This window comes from Parasteatoda tepidariorum, chromosome 11, assembly GCF_982258835.1.
Source record: "Parasteatoda tepidariorum strain Cologne lab strain chromosome 11, Ptep-v5.0, whole genome shotgun sequence".
Lineage (NCBI taxonomy): Eukaryota > Metazoa > Arthropoda > Arachnida > Araneae > Theridiidae > Parasteatoda > Parasteatoda tepidariorum.
In genome coordinates, this window is record NC_141765.1 from 80234490 (window position 1) to 80252289 (window position 17800).

General features: G+C 30.3%; 1 protein-coding gene across 1 annotated transcript in view; it reads right to left on the bottom strand.

The window, feature by feature from the left end:
• LOC107455833 (uncharacterized) overlaps positions 1-17800 on the bottom strand; it is a 192235-nt gene that overhangs the window by 39346 nt on the left and 135089 nt on the right. Inside the window, exons 4-5 of the mRNA XM_043044639.3 lie at positions 6844-6894; positions 1746-1886 (exon numbers count right to left, since the gene is read on the bottom strand). Of these exons, the coding sequence (XP_042900573.2) occupies positions 1746-1886; positions 6844-6894 (192 nt within the window). The remainder of the gene's footprint in view (positions 1-1745; positions 1887-6843; positions 6895-17800) is intronic.

Genomic DNA, 17800 nt, shown 5'->3' on the forward strand with positions numbered 1-17800 from the left:
TTTCATGAACAGTAAAAACTGTAGTGTAATACCTCAGCGAATATGGCGTTGAAAAAATGTGTGACCAAATACTGTAGTTCCAATTAACACTGAATCAAACGTTTACAAACACTTTAAAGGGTGTACTTAAATCAAAACACCAATAATGGGGTTACACCAAGTTCAAACATATTTACACCATGTATGAGTAATTTTCGACTCTGAAAACACCAATTTTGACGTACGGTTAGAAATAATCAGATGACAATGGTAGATCACGCATGAGATTATCACTTCCACTAAAGGCATGTGAGTTTTTAGTTGTTTAATAGGTTCTTATAAAATAATGTGCATAAAGTTGAAAACTATGCTCAATTATTTTGAAATAATTATGTTGTTTTATTATAATTTATTAATAATTATTATTTTCCTTATATTAAAGTTCTGTCCTATTCTATTGTATTGTAGTATATCTACCATTTCAAAAATACAATTCCAATTCACTTGTACATAAGACATGTTAACTCATTCTATGTTTTTGTACCTTTTCATACATGAAGGTTAACTTTGTCGATAACAACTCTCCTCACATTAGTGACCCGGACGTGATGTAAGCATGCCTATGAATTGGCCTATGCCTATAAACCTGTATGAACTGGCGTTATCGTTCATAAAGATGAATTTCGGTTCAATTGCTCTGTGCAAAAATCTCGAGATCTCATCCTTATATCAGTGACCTGTAAGGGTACCTGTATCGAACGCATGAAGGTTAGTATACCTGCATAGCCATGATTCCTGCTCAGACTATCAGACCACGTAGACCATAGCGGTCCTTTTCGACAATGTAAGAAGGCAGATCGCGGCTTTTTTCCAGATGAGAACATCTCTCTGCAACTCATCACTGAAAAGATCCCGACCCCAATCATTTTCAGTTCAAGACAGGTGTTCTCGGTACCGTGCAAGACGATTCTTTTTGTGATTACCAGTAAGAGAGATGCAGACTACAAAAAACTTGCCACCTACATTAAGTCTTTCAGCTACTGTTCCTGTTGAATTATACAGGTGATAAGACAATTGTGTCGCCGTCGTGAATCTATCTCTTTCAGTTAGACAGTCTGCGTTGTCGCCCTTTTGCAGCGTTGACTAAGTCGGCGTTCCAGTCTCTGTGAACTCTTTCCACAGAGTGGACACTACATTTCACAAAAACTCTACATCAGATAGCCTGTCATTGGCCCATTTCAAGTCTTAAAACTATGCGCAATCTTGTGGCATCGTCTGGACAATGCCGATACTAATCTTGCGCAGAGAAAGAAAGTTTAAAAAGAAAAATGCTAATGATGCGTAAAGAAAGAAGTTTAAGAAGAACAATACTAATGATGCGCAAAGAAGGAAGTTTAAAAAGAAGAATATTAATGATGTGTAAAGAAAGAAATTTAAAAAGAAGAATATTAATGATGTGTAAAAAAAGAAATGTTCAATGTGTGCAATGTTCAATATGAAAATGCTCGTGCGCAAGTTTTTCTTCACCAATCCTACCAATCAGTGAGATTCAAGAACTGGGATAGTGTCGACGAATCATCCAATTTCTTGGAGGAAGAAATTCCTCCAATTTCTCGGATTCAAGAACGTAGACAGTGTAAACAGCCTTTAGTCCAATACCAAGTCAATCTATATTTTATCTTTTAATTAACATATTAATTATAAAACCATTTAGTTTAATAATTTCAATTAAATAACACTTCTGTAAACTAATTTTGATAACTTACTATAGGTGAGTCACTATTGGCAGCACTCTTATGACTTGGAGTGGAGGCTTGGGATAAATTATTTGGTGAGGCATCAGAAATTAACAAAGTACTTGGAAACTGAGCTTCGGTCAAATTTTTTCCATCTCCATTTACTCGATTCTAAAAAGGAAACATGATATTGATATATCAAGGTAATGGTAATACTCACAATGAATGCAATGCAATGGTAATACCCACCTAAATAATCACGTTAAATAAGTAAGCAACAAATAAATTCTTTCTACCATGTTTTAACAGTCACCTTATAAATTCATAGAAATTGTTCTTATTTCATTATCATACGTTAAAATTTTACTCCTTTTAACACTAAATTTCATTAAAACGGTATGTACAGACATTTTAACATTTAATTAATACACACAAATAAGGTCGATCAATATATCCAGAAAGGGTTACGGATTTATTTTGTTCCTTTTGAAGAGAAAGGTTGATTTTGCATGTTAGAAAACAGTTGTGTCCAAAGATTTACTTCGTACTTTGCGGAGAAATTATTTTTGCAAGGTAAAAAAAACTGTTAAAACTTAGGCTGGTGATTTACTTCCTAAGTTTTACGGTTTTGTGCAACCAACAATGCTTCCAGTTTAAAACCATTTAGTTTTAAACCCAGTTTAAACACATTTTACGGGATATTTTTAAAGTGGAGAAGGACCTAATTTTACATTCTAATGATACTCTAAATTCTCTAATTTTTATTCTGACAATCAAAATTAGAAGGAAAATGTTTGACTATTACTATTAACACAAATCTTTTATACTTTAAGTATCAACAGATCTGAGGAATTTAATGTTTCAGAATTATTTTAAACAGAATTCTCAAATAAAAAGGTCATTCCAATTTTTTTAAATGCATTTAAAATAAAATAAATATCAGTAATGAACATAACCTTCTAATTTTTATAAAAAGAAATATTTAGTATGGAAATACTTGTAAAAATAAAAGTTTGCGTTGTCTTGGAGTCCACGCTTTATCATGTTAGAATGCTCAAAATAAAATGAATGAATCTTAACTCGGCTTTGCTGAAAAAATATAAAATGTAGATGTACTTATTTGTTATTTGACGAAAAAAATTATACAAATTTATTTTCTGTTTTTTAAGTATTTTTCGCAGAAAATAAAATTTGTCTAATGTATCATTATTCGCTATGAAGAAAATGCATAAAATTACTTACCAAAAATTAAAAAAAATATATAAATAATAACAAAATATTCCTTTGGTGTGTAACCATTCATATCAATCGTTTGTTCATATCCATTTATGCATCTAAAAACTAAAATTAAAAGAAGATTTGAAACACAAACAAAATGAAATAAATAAAATAAATAAAATTAAATGCATTAAAACAAAGAACTGATGCATAAAAACAATGAACTAATAAATATAGTTATAACAGAGCATTCAAGCGAAATAATAATAATAATAATAGATAGACTCAAACAAAATATAATAGTTTCGAAAGCACTTAAATGTTTGAATAATGAAAAGAAAAACTTTAAATCAGTATGGCACTTAATATTTAGTTCTTTGAGTGAAAGTTTAATATATAACAATTGAAATTAGTGATTAAAATTACTTAACTCCAATTAAAACTATTTTAAAAGCTTTTTGAATTAATAATTACTGACAAAAACAAACATATTTGCATAAATTCGTGGCAAAAAATTTGCTTAACAGAACAAATCAAGATATAAATTAATTGGGAATTTCTATAGTTCCGACAAAGTTTTGAAGAAATTATTTGGTACATTTTATTACACAAAAAAATCTGAGTTTGAAATGGAAAACTGCTTTATTTTCTTTGATGTCTAAAATCAATATTGAGAAGTTGCAATTTTCAATGGATAATACATATATTTTTCAGATCATTCGTTGGTTTCGCTTATATAATTAAATTTTTTAAGCAGTATTTTCTTCAAAAAATATTTATAAAATTTAATTTGCTTCTACATTTACAAAGCTTTAGATTTTATTTATTTCACTTTTTTTTCTTCCTTTTTTTTGAAAATGAAATTAATATCTATTTCTTATCTGTTATTATGTGTGTGGGACACATTATTTTAATTAGTTTTTATTTACATAAAGAAACTTTTGTATGAGAATGCTTAAAATTGAATTTTTTTTTTAAGGGAATAAGAAAATTATTTTAACAAGTTTAAAAATGACATAAATTCTTAAAAAGGGTTTCAACAATATTTTTATTTATTTATTTATTTATTTATTTATTTTTTTTTTTGTAAAGCTTGATAAAAGTTTATCGAACTTTACAACGTAGATTACCTACCGTTGCATCTTGATTATCGGGATGGAAATGAAAAGTATAGTATTAAATTGAATGATTTAGATATACTTTACAATTATTTTATAATTTAGTATATACTATTTGCACTTGTCTTCAGCGAATTTTAAAATTGATTAACACAAATGAACTTGATAAATATGTACAAACATGCATCTAAAGACTAATTAATTTATAAAAAATATTTAAATGCATATAACGATGAACTGCATACTTTATTTAAAAATTTAAAATATAAAATTGAGTGATATTTAAGAAAAATGAAAAGAGAGAAATTAGTTTTCAATGAATCTTGTTGAAGATCAATTTTAGAAATGCTATATACATTCATAATATTATTAATGAAAGTTTTGCTCAAAATATAATTAATATTTCTAAAGACTTTGACATTTCATCTAAAATACTTCTTCGATGAACTAAGCGAAAAAGTAATTATGTGTTACATTTCTGTGACAGAATCCTTTTTATTGTAAATTTTTCGGTAGTAGTTTAGCGTATTTCACGTCTCTGCAATCTTTATTAATGAGACAAAGGAAAGTTCATATTTTTTTATATTAAATAATTTCAATCCAGAAGGTTTTCAAGATTTAATTTTAAAATATTATGAACTTTACGTAGACTTACAGTTACAGAATCTGCTACACTATAAAAAGTTTGGGTGTATTGTTGACACCAATTTTGGTGAAGAAGTGAATTCAGTTTTTTTTTACAGTGAATGTATCATTGTTACTGTTTTATTTATTTATTTTTTATTTGCCAATTTATTTATTTATTTACTTTCTGTTCTCTGACAACACATATTTTCATGCGCATTAGAATTAATTTAATGGTTTCATGGCAAAAACGTTTTGTTTAAACAACAAACACATTTTTAGTAATATAGTAGCAGGAATACTTTAAAACAAATATTATTTTGTCGATTTTGTGTAATTTTTTGCATAACTGCAATGATGTACTTATAAATTTATTAAGTTTTCCTCAGCACTAAAAAGTGGAGGCAACAATAAACTAAACTACGTGGCGTGACTGCAAAGCGTGTGCCAAGACCTACTGTACCCATCTCAGTTTTTTTAACCCTTGGGCTCTGGGGTACAAGAGCAGAATCAGGTTGGCTGGTCAGCCTAACGCGAAACCCCCAGTGTTAAGTTCCCAAGCATGCTTGGTATTCATTTTATCAACCCACTGAAGGGATGAATGGCTGAGTTAACCTCTCCTCCCCGAGGATCGAACCAAAGACCTGTGGCATGACAACGCGAAGCGCTACTACTCAGCAACCGGGAGTCAGGAGGCAACTATATTTTATTTTATAATATAACCCTCGTTGAACAGCAGACCCAATTTTATGGGTTTACGACTACTAATGTTCAACTCCGTAGACTTGTAATTTTGAACCCAATCCAGAAGACAAGGGAACTTCTAGATAGAGTATTGGGAGAAATTTGCTTTCGTGGAGAACTTTTTGACGGAGCTAACCCGCATTTGCGTTACATGGAGAGGAAGGCCACGAGAATCTCCCACGGTTAGCCTGACGCCAAGAGGACTCTAACGCATGATCCGTCTACCACTGAGGGTATTTCACGTCAGCACTGTGGCCGGTGCAAGCCGGATGCAGAACTCGTATCGACTGGGATTCGAACCCGGTTCGCCGCATTGGAAGGCGAACGCTCTTTCTCCTGACACATCGCGGCTCAGGAAGCAACTATACACTAAATTTTTTTTGCAGCGCAATGCGTAGTTGATTCCTTATCTGCGTTTGTAAACGTACATAGCTTCAGTATACCCATGATACGCATTTTTAGAAAAGCATGCCCAAAAAGTAGTAGGCAATTAAACATGTTAGGCAAAGTATCACCCATTCTTAACATTTTCGGAAGTATATCCACGAAACAGTCCATTGAACCGAAATCAACAAACAATGTCAAGCCTCTTACCATAAGTGAAATCTGCAATAGATAACATGGTAATGAATTTGAAGGACAAACGATTTAAAGGACATTTGAAAGACAACCCCTCTCTCGACGGGACCATATTTCCCAGATAGCAGTTACTCCTTGTGTTTTGGGGGTCAGAGCCTGTCGAAAAGAAGATATGTTGATTCAGAGAAAGTAAGTTTCAGTGACTGATTTTGAAACTTGAAAAATATCATCTGTTCCAATTAATTAACATGCTTGAGTTTACCCTCTCAAACCATTAAGATTGAGTCCTAGAATGTGAAGATCCGATCATTTGATCAAAAGTTATTTAGGGTGATCAGTTTTTTTACGCTTGAAAGCCCGAATTTATTTGATTCTTGCTGCTTCGTTAAAATGGCTAAAAAACGTAAGTTAAAAATTTTAATAAATATGTGTTACTATCTTTAAACAAAATACAATATTAACTATGATTAAAATAATTACACGGTAATTGACTGGACAAAAAATTGCTACCAATAAGTTAATGAAACTTTTATTATAAGTTTGTATTATTAATCTAATATACACTAAGAGCTTAGATTTAAAACAATAAAACTTTTATAACTTAAAGAATTAAAACAGGTTTAAAAAAATAGTCAGCTAAAAATTTAGAAACCTTGAAAAACTATTTCCATTTTTTAAAATTCTTATAACAGGAAATATTTACAGCAATTTTCTTTTTGTTCTATATTTCTCGGATGCAATATGAAAATTCCTTTTCCTTCTGGAATAGCAAAACTTGAAAGAGACTATATATTTTTGGATAAAATTTCTTTTTACTGTAAAATATGAAAATAAATAAGACTTACTTTCAACTGCTGCCTCAATTCTTTCTCCTTATATTGAAAAATTGGACGCTCCTGAAATGTTAATGATTATTAAAGTCAAAATCATTTTAAAGAAAATTTTTTAAAAATCATGTAAGAAGTTTCGCATTACTTTTATTTTTCAACCAGCTTTCTTAACTTGTAATTCGACAGATATTGTTCTTTACTCGATCAAATATTAAATTTCAACTTATAACGTGCATATTTTTACAGCATTTTTTTAACAAGAATTCTAAAAATATTCATTAAATGTATTGATTAGAAAACACCTTTTTACAAAACCAGTATAATACTAAGTAATTAATTCAAAAACATTTTAAAGAATATTTGTTAAATATCAGTCGAGTTATTCTGATTTTTAAGAGATTCTTTGTTTCATTAAAATTTCGAATTGTCCGATTGTCATCGTATAAAATCACTTAACTATATGGTATTTGTAATGAACACTTTGTTAAAATTTTGTTGAAATTTAAATGTTTAAAAAAGTGTTTGTAAACAAAAACTTCTCTCCATTTTTTTTTTAAAACTTTCCCCAACCGCCACAGCTGTTTCAGAAAATGTTCACCGAGTGTGCTTCTGTAAGTCATAACTAAGCAATTATGAACTGAAACAAAATTTAATTTTGTACATTTCTAGAGAAATGCTTAAAAATCATTCTGATATCAAAATATTTCGTACGTCATCATTAGGCTGTTTTATGTCAAAGTTGAAAAATTTTCATCGCATAATTCAGTTTTGCAAAATATATCAGCAGGAGAATTGTGATTGTTATGCAGTCACGTAAGCTTATGTCTAAAAATCACGCTTATGTCTGAAAATTACGCTTATGTCAGAAATTTTTAAACATTTCTAAAGAAACGTTTAAAAATCATTCGGATAACGATATATTTTTGTTTGTCGTCATTAGTTGCGGAGCTATTTTGTGTCAAAGTTGAAGATTTTTTATAGCGTAATTAATTTTAGCAAATTATACCAGTAGGAAAATTGTTTAAATGTAAATGAATTTGTTTATATGTAAATGAAAACCTTATTATTGAAATAATTTGCAGCGACATAAACTCTGATAACCTAGGATTAAATAAAATATCAAAGAGTGAGTTTCAGAATCCTTTTAAATTTTAAAATCATGATCATAAATGATCAACTTTTTTGCCGTATAAATTAGTTTAACGATAACTTTGAGCAGAACTATGAGCAGAAAAAACATTATTAAGTGTCATTTAATTGTGTGCCCTTATCTTGTTGGATTGCAAAAGTCACCTATCCATATTAAATGATGGTATTAATAAGAGAATTTCCTGGTATAATGGCTAGTTTTTCTTCCAGGGAATAAACTACCATATCTTTTTTCCTAATCGATTGCTAACAAAAATGGATTAATGACAAGTTCTAAAGGATTTAAAATGGTTATTACGGCAAAATAATTGCATTGCTAAGTGTGATTTCATTGAATGCAATTTTTTTGTTACATTACAAAAATCCCCAACCAAATTTTAAAAAAAAATTTAATACTATAAAAATTTTATTATAAAATGGCAAGATTTTTGGCAACTCTTTACTACTAATCAATTACAAACATAATGGTAATAATATGAGATTCTAAAAGATTTAAAATAGTTATCAACACAAAATATAAACTATCAATCGGAATATCTAATATTAAGTGCCATTTAATTGAGTGCCGTTTTCTTGTCGGATCACAAAAATCACCTACCAATAATGGGAATATTATGAGACTCTAAAAGATTTAAAATAGTTATCAACACAAAATATAAACTATCAATCGGAATATCTAATATTAAGTGTCATTTAATTGAGTGCCATTTTCTTGTCGGATCACAAAAATCACCTACCAATAATGGGAATATTATGAGACTCTAAAAGATTTAAAATAGTTATCAACACAAAATAAACTATCAATCGGAATATCTAATATTAAGTGTCATTTAATTGAGTGCCGTTTTCTTGTCGGATCACAAAAATCACATACCAATAATGGGAATATTATGAGACTCTAAAAGATTTAAAATAGTTATCAACACAAAATAAACTATCAATCGGAATATCTAATATTAAGTGTCATTTAATTGAGTGCCGTTTTCTTGTCGGATCACAAAAATCACCTACCAATAATGGGAATATTATGAGACTCTAAAAGATTTAAAATAGTTATCAACACAAAATAAACTATCAATCGGAATATCTAACATTAAGTGCCATTTAATTGAGTGCCGTTTTCTTGTCGGATCACAAAAATCACCTACCAATAATGGGAATATTATGAGACTCTAAAAGATTTAAAATAGTTATCAACACAAAATAAACTATCAATCGGAATATTTAATATTGTTAAAAAAAAAAAAGCTTCCGAGATTAAATATTTCATGTTATTCCCAATACATTTCTTGGAAAAGTTTTCTCGACACTTTAAATTGCAGAGAAATGCATGGAGTGTAGGGAAAAAAAGAGGGATTAAGTCTAAAAAAAAAAAACCACAGTTGTCATGCGCTATGATAGTTGGCATGTTAGTAGCATTATGTGACTCTTGGGGCTTTCCCCTCTCCGAGTATGTACTTTTCCCTCTCTGAGTCAGAGATTCGCTTTTGTCTCTAAACATATGGAATCAAATAACCACTGATAGATAGACTAAGAGAATGGTACGTGACCCAAACTGTCACAGACGGAAAATCTCGCTTTATAGTCTAAAATATTTAGAGATGGTGGTGGATAAAATACGACGAGTGATTTACGCAACGATTTTTTGCAAGCACTAGGGAAGGAATGAAAAATTATTCATGAATCCTCAATGCACTCTCAAACAATGGAGAACAAATCTTTCCTTTCAAATGAAACACTTTTCTTAAAAGCTTTTTTAGAATTGATAGAATAAAACATTTCTCTTGAAATACAAATGTTTGGTGAAAAACTCTTTAGAATGAAAAATTATTATTTGAACTTATTTATTCTAGTAACTAATAGAAAGGATTTTAAAGTTAATAATACAAAGTAAAAATTCCGAATAAACGGTCTTGTCACATGTTTGGGAGTATATTGTTTTTGAGAAAACTATTTATTTATTCTTATAACTAATAGAAAGGATTTTAAAGCTACCAATACAAAGTAAAAATTCGGTATAAACGGCCTTGTGATAAAATACAAGACCCTAATACGAAGTAAAAATTCGGTATAAACAGTCTTGTGATAAATTACGCGTGTTTGGGAGAATATTATTTTTGAGAAAACTATTTATTTATTCTAGTAACTAATAGAAAGGATTATAAAGCTACTAATACAAAGTAAAAATTCGGCATAAACGCTCTTGTGATAACGTGTGTGGGAGAATATTATTTTTGAGAAAACTATTCACTTATTCTAGTAACTAATAGAAAGGATTTTAAAGCTACCAATACAAAGTAAAAATTCGGTATAAACGGCCTTGTGATAAATTACGCGCGTTTGGGAGAATATTATTTTTGAGAAAACTACTTATTTATTCCAGTAACTAATAGAAAGGATTTCAAAGCTACTAATACCAAGTAGAAATTCGGTATAAACAATCTTGTGATAAAGCACACAACCCTAATACAAGGTAAAAATTCGGAATAAACGGTCTTGTGATAACATGTGTGGGAGTATATTATTTTTAAGAAAACTATTAACTTATTCTAGTTACTAATAGAAAAGATTTTAAAGCTACAAATACAAAGTAAAAATTGGGTAAACGGTCTAGTGATAACATGTTTTGGGAGAATATTATTTTTGAGAAAACTATTTCTTATATAAAACTAAAGCTAAAATATTTTTTTTCTTCTAAGTTTATATTAATATTTAAGGAGTTATCTCCACTTACAACTAAAACATTTTGTTTTTAATGAGCAAAAATATATGAAGGTTTTCCTACACAAATAATATGTTTTAATATTGCACTGTTGTAAGAAGATTTGGTCGAATATCTCTAGAACTACAGGACCGATTTTAATGAAATTTGATACGTACGTGCATTAATACAATACAAAACAAATAACCATTCCAGAATTGTAATACACGCGCATGATCGTAAGGAACATTCGTTGGAGTTGGAAGGTATGAAATTGCCACAGGACAATTCAGGCCAATAGCCACAGGAAATGATTAACTGCCTTATTTCAAGTATGAAATCACGCTGCAATGCCTGTATATCTGTAAGAGGGGCTATACCCCCCATTAACCTATTTTTTTTGTTTATTCTGCAACCGCTGTTTCATACTTACGGACTCCACCGAGTGTTACGCATGATCATGCGTGTGTGTGTATTACAATTGTTGAATGATTATTTGTTTTGTATTGAGTCGGTGTATGTACATATCAAATTTCATTGAAATCGGTCCAGTAGTTCTAGAGATAATCGACCAGGTCTGCAAATTCTCTTAATTTTTTACACCAGTGTAGTATAAAAACCAAACTGTCAATCATCATTCAATTAGGTAATTTTTTAAAGGTTAAGATGTTTTTACTCGATTTTCCCTGAAAAATGCTAAACATACTAATACATTTTGAAAAATTAAATGATTTTAAAAATTATGTTACTCATGCTACTTTAGGTGGAAAAAAGTTTATTGATTCCCAACAGGTTATTCTGTAATAACCATCATCATATTTGTGCTCACAATAAAATGAATTTAAACTACGCAAATTAGTATTGAAATCAGAAAATAAATAAATTTACACCAATCACTATTGAGGATAAATAAACGGTATTCAGAAGCCAGAGTTGCACCACATTTTAGTTTGAGTCTTGAAAAAAATGTGAAAATAATTCTCGTAAAGTTTTCGTTAAAATTTCTAGTTCGTTTTTCCATGTTATTGAAGAAATATATCTTTACGTCCATCAGCACATCTAAAATAACATTCAATTAAATGCTCGAAAGTTATTATTTTGTGACATAAATTTCCGACATACAGTAGAAACAACTAAAGGGGGAAATAATAAATTATAAAAAATATTTCAATAAGTTTTATTTATAAACTTTCTCGAATTTGTCTAAAAATAGAGTGAAAAATCGGAAATTAATAAATATTTAATCTTTAGTTTAAGAGTGTTTAATTTTGCCCAATAATATGTTATATAACATAAAAAATGTATTAAAATGATTGTAATTTTTAAATTTTTTTCTTTTTGAAGTTCACTTATCTACTTTAAATTTTACTCCTGAAAATTATAGAGAAGTGAAATGACTCCTTAAAATTTGTTTTTGAGTAACAGTGCTTGAATATTGAGTTCTGAATAACACTGAATCCTTTCTATCCCCTCGATTCAAAGATTCAAAACAACAAGGATTCAAAATTACAAGGATACATACAATAATTTAAAACATATATAATTATGATAGAGAAATCATTCTGAATTTTTCTTTCTTCAAATAACCATTACATTGCTTTTCCACTTAACTATAACCATCTCGTCAATATTTTTTGTATGGAACATTTATTTAATTTAAAAATAATTTGTTTTGTCTTTTTGAGTCATTTTTTTTAATGAAAAGGCTTTTCAATTCCACATTTAGTCAATGAATATTGCAGTAAATTCGTCCTTAAGGTAATGTGACCTCCCCCAAAAGGCGAATGATAACAAGTGCGTGTCAATAAAAATCCTGAACGCGATGCAAAATTCAAGAAATGAAGGGAATTTTTCCACTCTGAAATAAATCAGAAAACTTTTTTCTTTTACTTTTTGGCACACCAAGACGTGGCAGTCAGAGCATGCGCAATTAAGTTTCTGGAGTTTCCAAACAAGAACTGCATTACTCTTGAAGGGGTTATACTGCTCTAGAAGTCCCTTTTTTTTTAATGATCTGAGCTGTAAAATATATAAGGGTCATTTTTCAGAATGTGTGATATTTTTTCCCGCTTACTATTGATCAATTCATTTTTCTAATAGAAATTTAACTATTCAAGCGTTCCCATTACTCAATTTAAAAGCATATTTTGTTAGAAATATTTTGACTAACAGTTCATTTTAATGTGTAAAATGCTATTTCTGCTCTTTGTCCTACAGCAGGGCTGGATTACCCATTATGGCAGACTAGGCAATGGCCTGGGGCCTCCAGTGATTAAGGGCCCCCTTAAAAAAATTTTTGAAAATAAATTTAAAAAAATTAAGAAAAACAATGATTTTTTTTAAAAAAAACTCAATTTCAAATATATATTAATAAAATACAATAATTTTCTTTAGTTCCAATTTAACATAATAAAGTAAAATTTTATTTATTATTACTTATTTTTATTTTAAATATGCTTTCTTAAATAAAAAGATATATAAATGCTTTTATATTTAAATAAATAAAAAACATATGAGAAAAAAAATTTAATCTAATGTCCCCAAAAATTTGAATGGCCTAGGGCCCCGACGCTTAATCCGGCCCTGTACAGTCAAATATTTAAAACAAATTTTCAATGTGAGCACAAAGCATGTTAAATATTTACTGCGGATATTTTTGTTGACGTACCAGAAATGTATATTACGTTTTTCGTAAATTCTTTTATATTTTCACAATTCATTAGGAAAATACTGTTCTCTGTTCCATAATACGTTGGTAGATCGATTATAAATGAGACTTTTTTAATAGCAGCAGACGATTTTTTATTCCCATTGTAAAGACGACAATAAAACTTTATCTAGAGTCTAAATAATTGTTTCTCGTTTGGCAGCATTTAGTTCTTTGCAAGTTCTTTTTTTCAGCAGTTTGAATCATAAGTGAGTTTAACGTTCCTAATGCAGTTGCACAATGAATTATAATTTAATTTTTAGTCAAATGTCAAATCTGTGTGGCTAATTCCTCAAGGTCTAGCTGCAACCTAGACCATGTCCAGGAGGTCGTGAATCCTCAAAAAATCATATACAATAAGGGGTATAGTCATAAGATCCTCATGCAAAGTGTTCTGTTGAGGCCTGTGTTGACAGACACTTGATGGACACACGATTAGATTTCTATCCATCATTATATCTGGGGCTGCCTGCGTGTCTACTAATGAGCTTGAGGATGGTGTTCTGGACAGCTCTATCACCCCCAATCTTGAGGGCCTTACCGGGAGTTTTCCCATAATACCAGAAGTTGTACGAAGGAATCCTCCATCTTGTCTGTTTTGCAATCTTAATTTTAGAGCTTATTTCAGAGAAGGATAGCTCGACACCTGAAGTTGATGCGCAGAGGTTCCGTTTTTCCAAGAGTGTCAGCAATTTCATTGCTTTGAAGGCCCATGTGTGATGTCCAACCTATTGAAATTTTGCGCAGTTTGGCAATGATACCCCGTCAAGGGCTCAAGTAAGCAAATGGCACAATTATTTGAACAAGGCCATGTAGAAGTTAAAAATTTGTCTCTTGCCCTTCGACAAAGAACGAGTCTTACAACAGAGAATATTGACCAAGTTCGTGACCTTATTCTTAATGGCTGACAACGGAAAGTTCGAGAAATTAGTGCAGAGATGAGTAATGGAAGTATGCAAAGCATTCTCTATAACGATTTGGATAATCGAAATATTTCAGCAAGATGGGTACTTAGAGTTTTGAACACAAATCAAAAGGATGCATGAAAATACAATTGCCAAAAAGCAGCATAAAGTTACAGTAACACAGCAAAAGTGAACAGTATTACACTGGAAAACAGTTGAAATTCTTCCATATAGCTTGGACTTGACAACTTCGGACTACCATTTGTTTGGACTCCTGAAAGAAGCCTTAGAGAGAGGAGGGGAGGGGGGAGATTTTAATCCAATGAAGAGGTAGAAGATTTTGTGCGCAGTTATTTCACTATACGGCATACTTCTTTCTATGCGACTGGGACTCTATGCGACTGAATTCTATGCGACTCTTATACTCAAGGCTGAGGAGACATTAAAAGTCGTATACTCAAGATTGGGTCAGCTGTTTAATGACGGTTATAAAACAAAATAAAATGAATTAGTGCAAATATTTTATGTTACGAAATCAGGCACAAATTCTTTCTCTGCCTTACAAAGCCTTTTTTCAACGGATTAGGATTTCCAAATCTCAAAATATGGGGGTGTTGCTCAATTTGGAAAATATGGTTCCATAGTTTAGGCTTCAGGCAGAAGAGAGGTTACTCAGTTTGGGAATGAACAGTTTATTTTTCTATTTTCGTAATTCGCCATATCACTGCAACTAATGTAGAAATTTAAGAAGTTTTGCACATAATTGTATAGTTTGTTTATCCAAAACATTTCCACGTTAAAATTCTTCACGACTACTATTTATTGTTTTTATTATTTAATTTGAAAATGATCCTAAATTTTTGAATTGTAAAGTGTTAAAGTTTTTTCACCCATTTAATCTACGTAATTATTAATGACAAAAAAGCAACGTTTGACGTTTTTGAGATGACAAAATATGTAAAAAGTCTAACTATCAATATATGCCCTCAGGTTTAACCTGCCTCTTGCCCTAACTATTGGGACCATATTTCTGGCTTTGCTCATATTTTGACACATACATTTTTCCGACAATTAGGACCCGTTAACACGTAGGTGGAAGGCACAATCTGGAAAATATAATCACATTTTATTCACAGAGTATGAACACCTTATTGTTAATTTCTTTTTTAGGGTATTTCGACATATCTCTGAAATTGCTTTGGTGAATCAAAATTTTCGGTGTCATCCAAAGGTAACTCGAAGTAAAAAACTACTTTTTAAAGATATTAACGATTAAATTTTATTACTTAGATTAATAGAGTCGAATTTAAAACTGGTTTGAACGATGTAATTGAAAATGGCAAGTTTCGAAATGTGAGCGAAATCAAGGTGCTTAAAGGTTTTTATTAAAAAATTTCCACGACAATAAAATATGATTCATTAATACGTTATAAAATTTGGTAAATGTGGTAAAATTTGGTAACTTTTTCATGATATCTTAAAGCATGGCATAAAAACCATTTATTCAGTTAAATTTACTTTTCAGTTTTGTATTTTTTACTAAATATGTGGTAATAAAAACTATTATTTTGAAAACCTGAATTTCCGCTTGACACATACCATAAGAATGGAAAAATTATCAAATAAATAGTTTGAATACCGTATATCTTGGTTTTATTAATCAGAATTATATATTTTTTCTACCAGAAATGTCATTACCATACATTACAGTAATTTCACCAGAACTTTTTCTCTGGGAAATAAGTTATAACAATTAAAGTATTTTCTCAAAATGTACTTTCTCTGAACAAACATACCATTTTTTTGACTGATATGGATTTAGACTTTTGAAATATGGGAAGTAGCTTTTGTCTAAAAAGTAGGGTACCAATACTTTAGTCAAAAGAGGGTTAAAAAGTTTGTGACTATCAATGTTAACCTTTTTTGCTTATGGCTGGACCACATGTAATGGTTGTCTGATACACCGTAAGCAAGAAGTTAATTTTTCCACATTTCTAAATTTTTTAAAACAGATCGAAAAATTTTCGCACAATATTATAACACTCATTTCTCTGAAATATAAATCGTGTAAAGATTATTTATAACAATTGCTAAATATTTTTATGATGTTACTACATAGGAGGCTAAAGCAGCATTATGTGGTAAAATTTATAGTATTTACGTTATTTTAAATTATGTCATTATGAATTACAAACTTCTTTGACTTCTTTGAAAAACTGCAGTCAAATAGGCTTGGATACATCTGCAATTTGATTGACCCACTTGGCAAGCTAGACAAATTTATCGCTAAGTAATTAACTTACGAAAAATAGATATTTCCAGACTCGCTTGAATGCAAATTTTATCAATAATTGCTAACAAATGCAAAATATACATTAAATTTTGATAGTTTAGAAAAATAAAAGTTCCTTTCAAATGCGCACAAACAGCCAGGCCATAATGGTAAAGCGATCCATATGGTGTAAGATAACATTTCCGGACGTGAGTTGCTATGCTATTTTCAATGTGCTCTACCTCCCTGCCAAGTTTGTAACTACTGTACTAAATCATTTTCACTCAGTAATAAAACTCTCACTTTCGACGATTTAGCAATCCTTGAGTAGTATTCCGTCAATTTTGAGAATCATTTCGTCACGAAATCACGCGATTTGTGGTGAAACGCGAAATCTTAAATACAGGACGAAAATGTTTCCTCAACTCTATACCTCATCGTAATTCATTGTGAGACATTGTTAAATGGCAAAACTAAAATAAAGACTGCGCAATCGAAAATAAAGTGAAAAATGTTGCCTTCCAGCTTGTATGCGGGTCAAGGGCTTGGCTTCGAACCAAGAAGATCCGGGATTCGAATCCAGCTTCGAGCATGGGTGTAATATATGTCTCTGTGCTATCCGTCCTTGTGTTGTATCACCCATATCGTGCACACGATAAAGTTATTATTAGAAAAGGTAGATACTTTAGTCGCTATAAAGCTTTTTTGGGGGGAGGAAGTAGAATGAGGAAATATTTCTTTAATTTTGACAAAATTTGTGTCCTCGAAGAAGTGATGATAGTTATTTCGTCAGTTTGACGAAATTTTGCTGGGAGCATATACTAGGAAATGTATTCGTCGAAAAACGAAGAAATTTTCGTGATATATGGGTATCCATTTTTTACAGTGTTGCAAATCAAACTATCTTTTAACTATTTTTATAAAACTAATTATATACCATAATCAAGTGTCATTCTAGTTTTTATCTCTATAAAATTTAATGTATTGTGGACGAAAAGTGTTGAATTTTTAAATTAATTTTTAAGCTTGACATTGTTAAAATATAGACAAGAAGAGAGATGGATGTTCAAACAAAGTGATGATATTTCATCTATCAATATTGACGATCTACTTTACGAATAATACATAAAGCAGCGCTTCACATTTCAAGGAACTAATGCAGCTATTTAATATTAAAAGCATGAAAACATCACATACATAGAAATAAAATCTTAGATGCTTTCTTCTTCTTCCTTTTT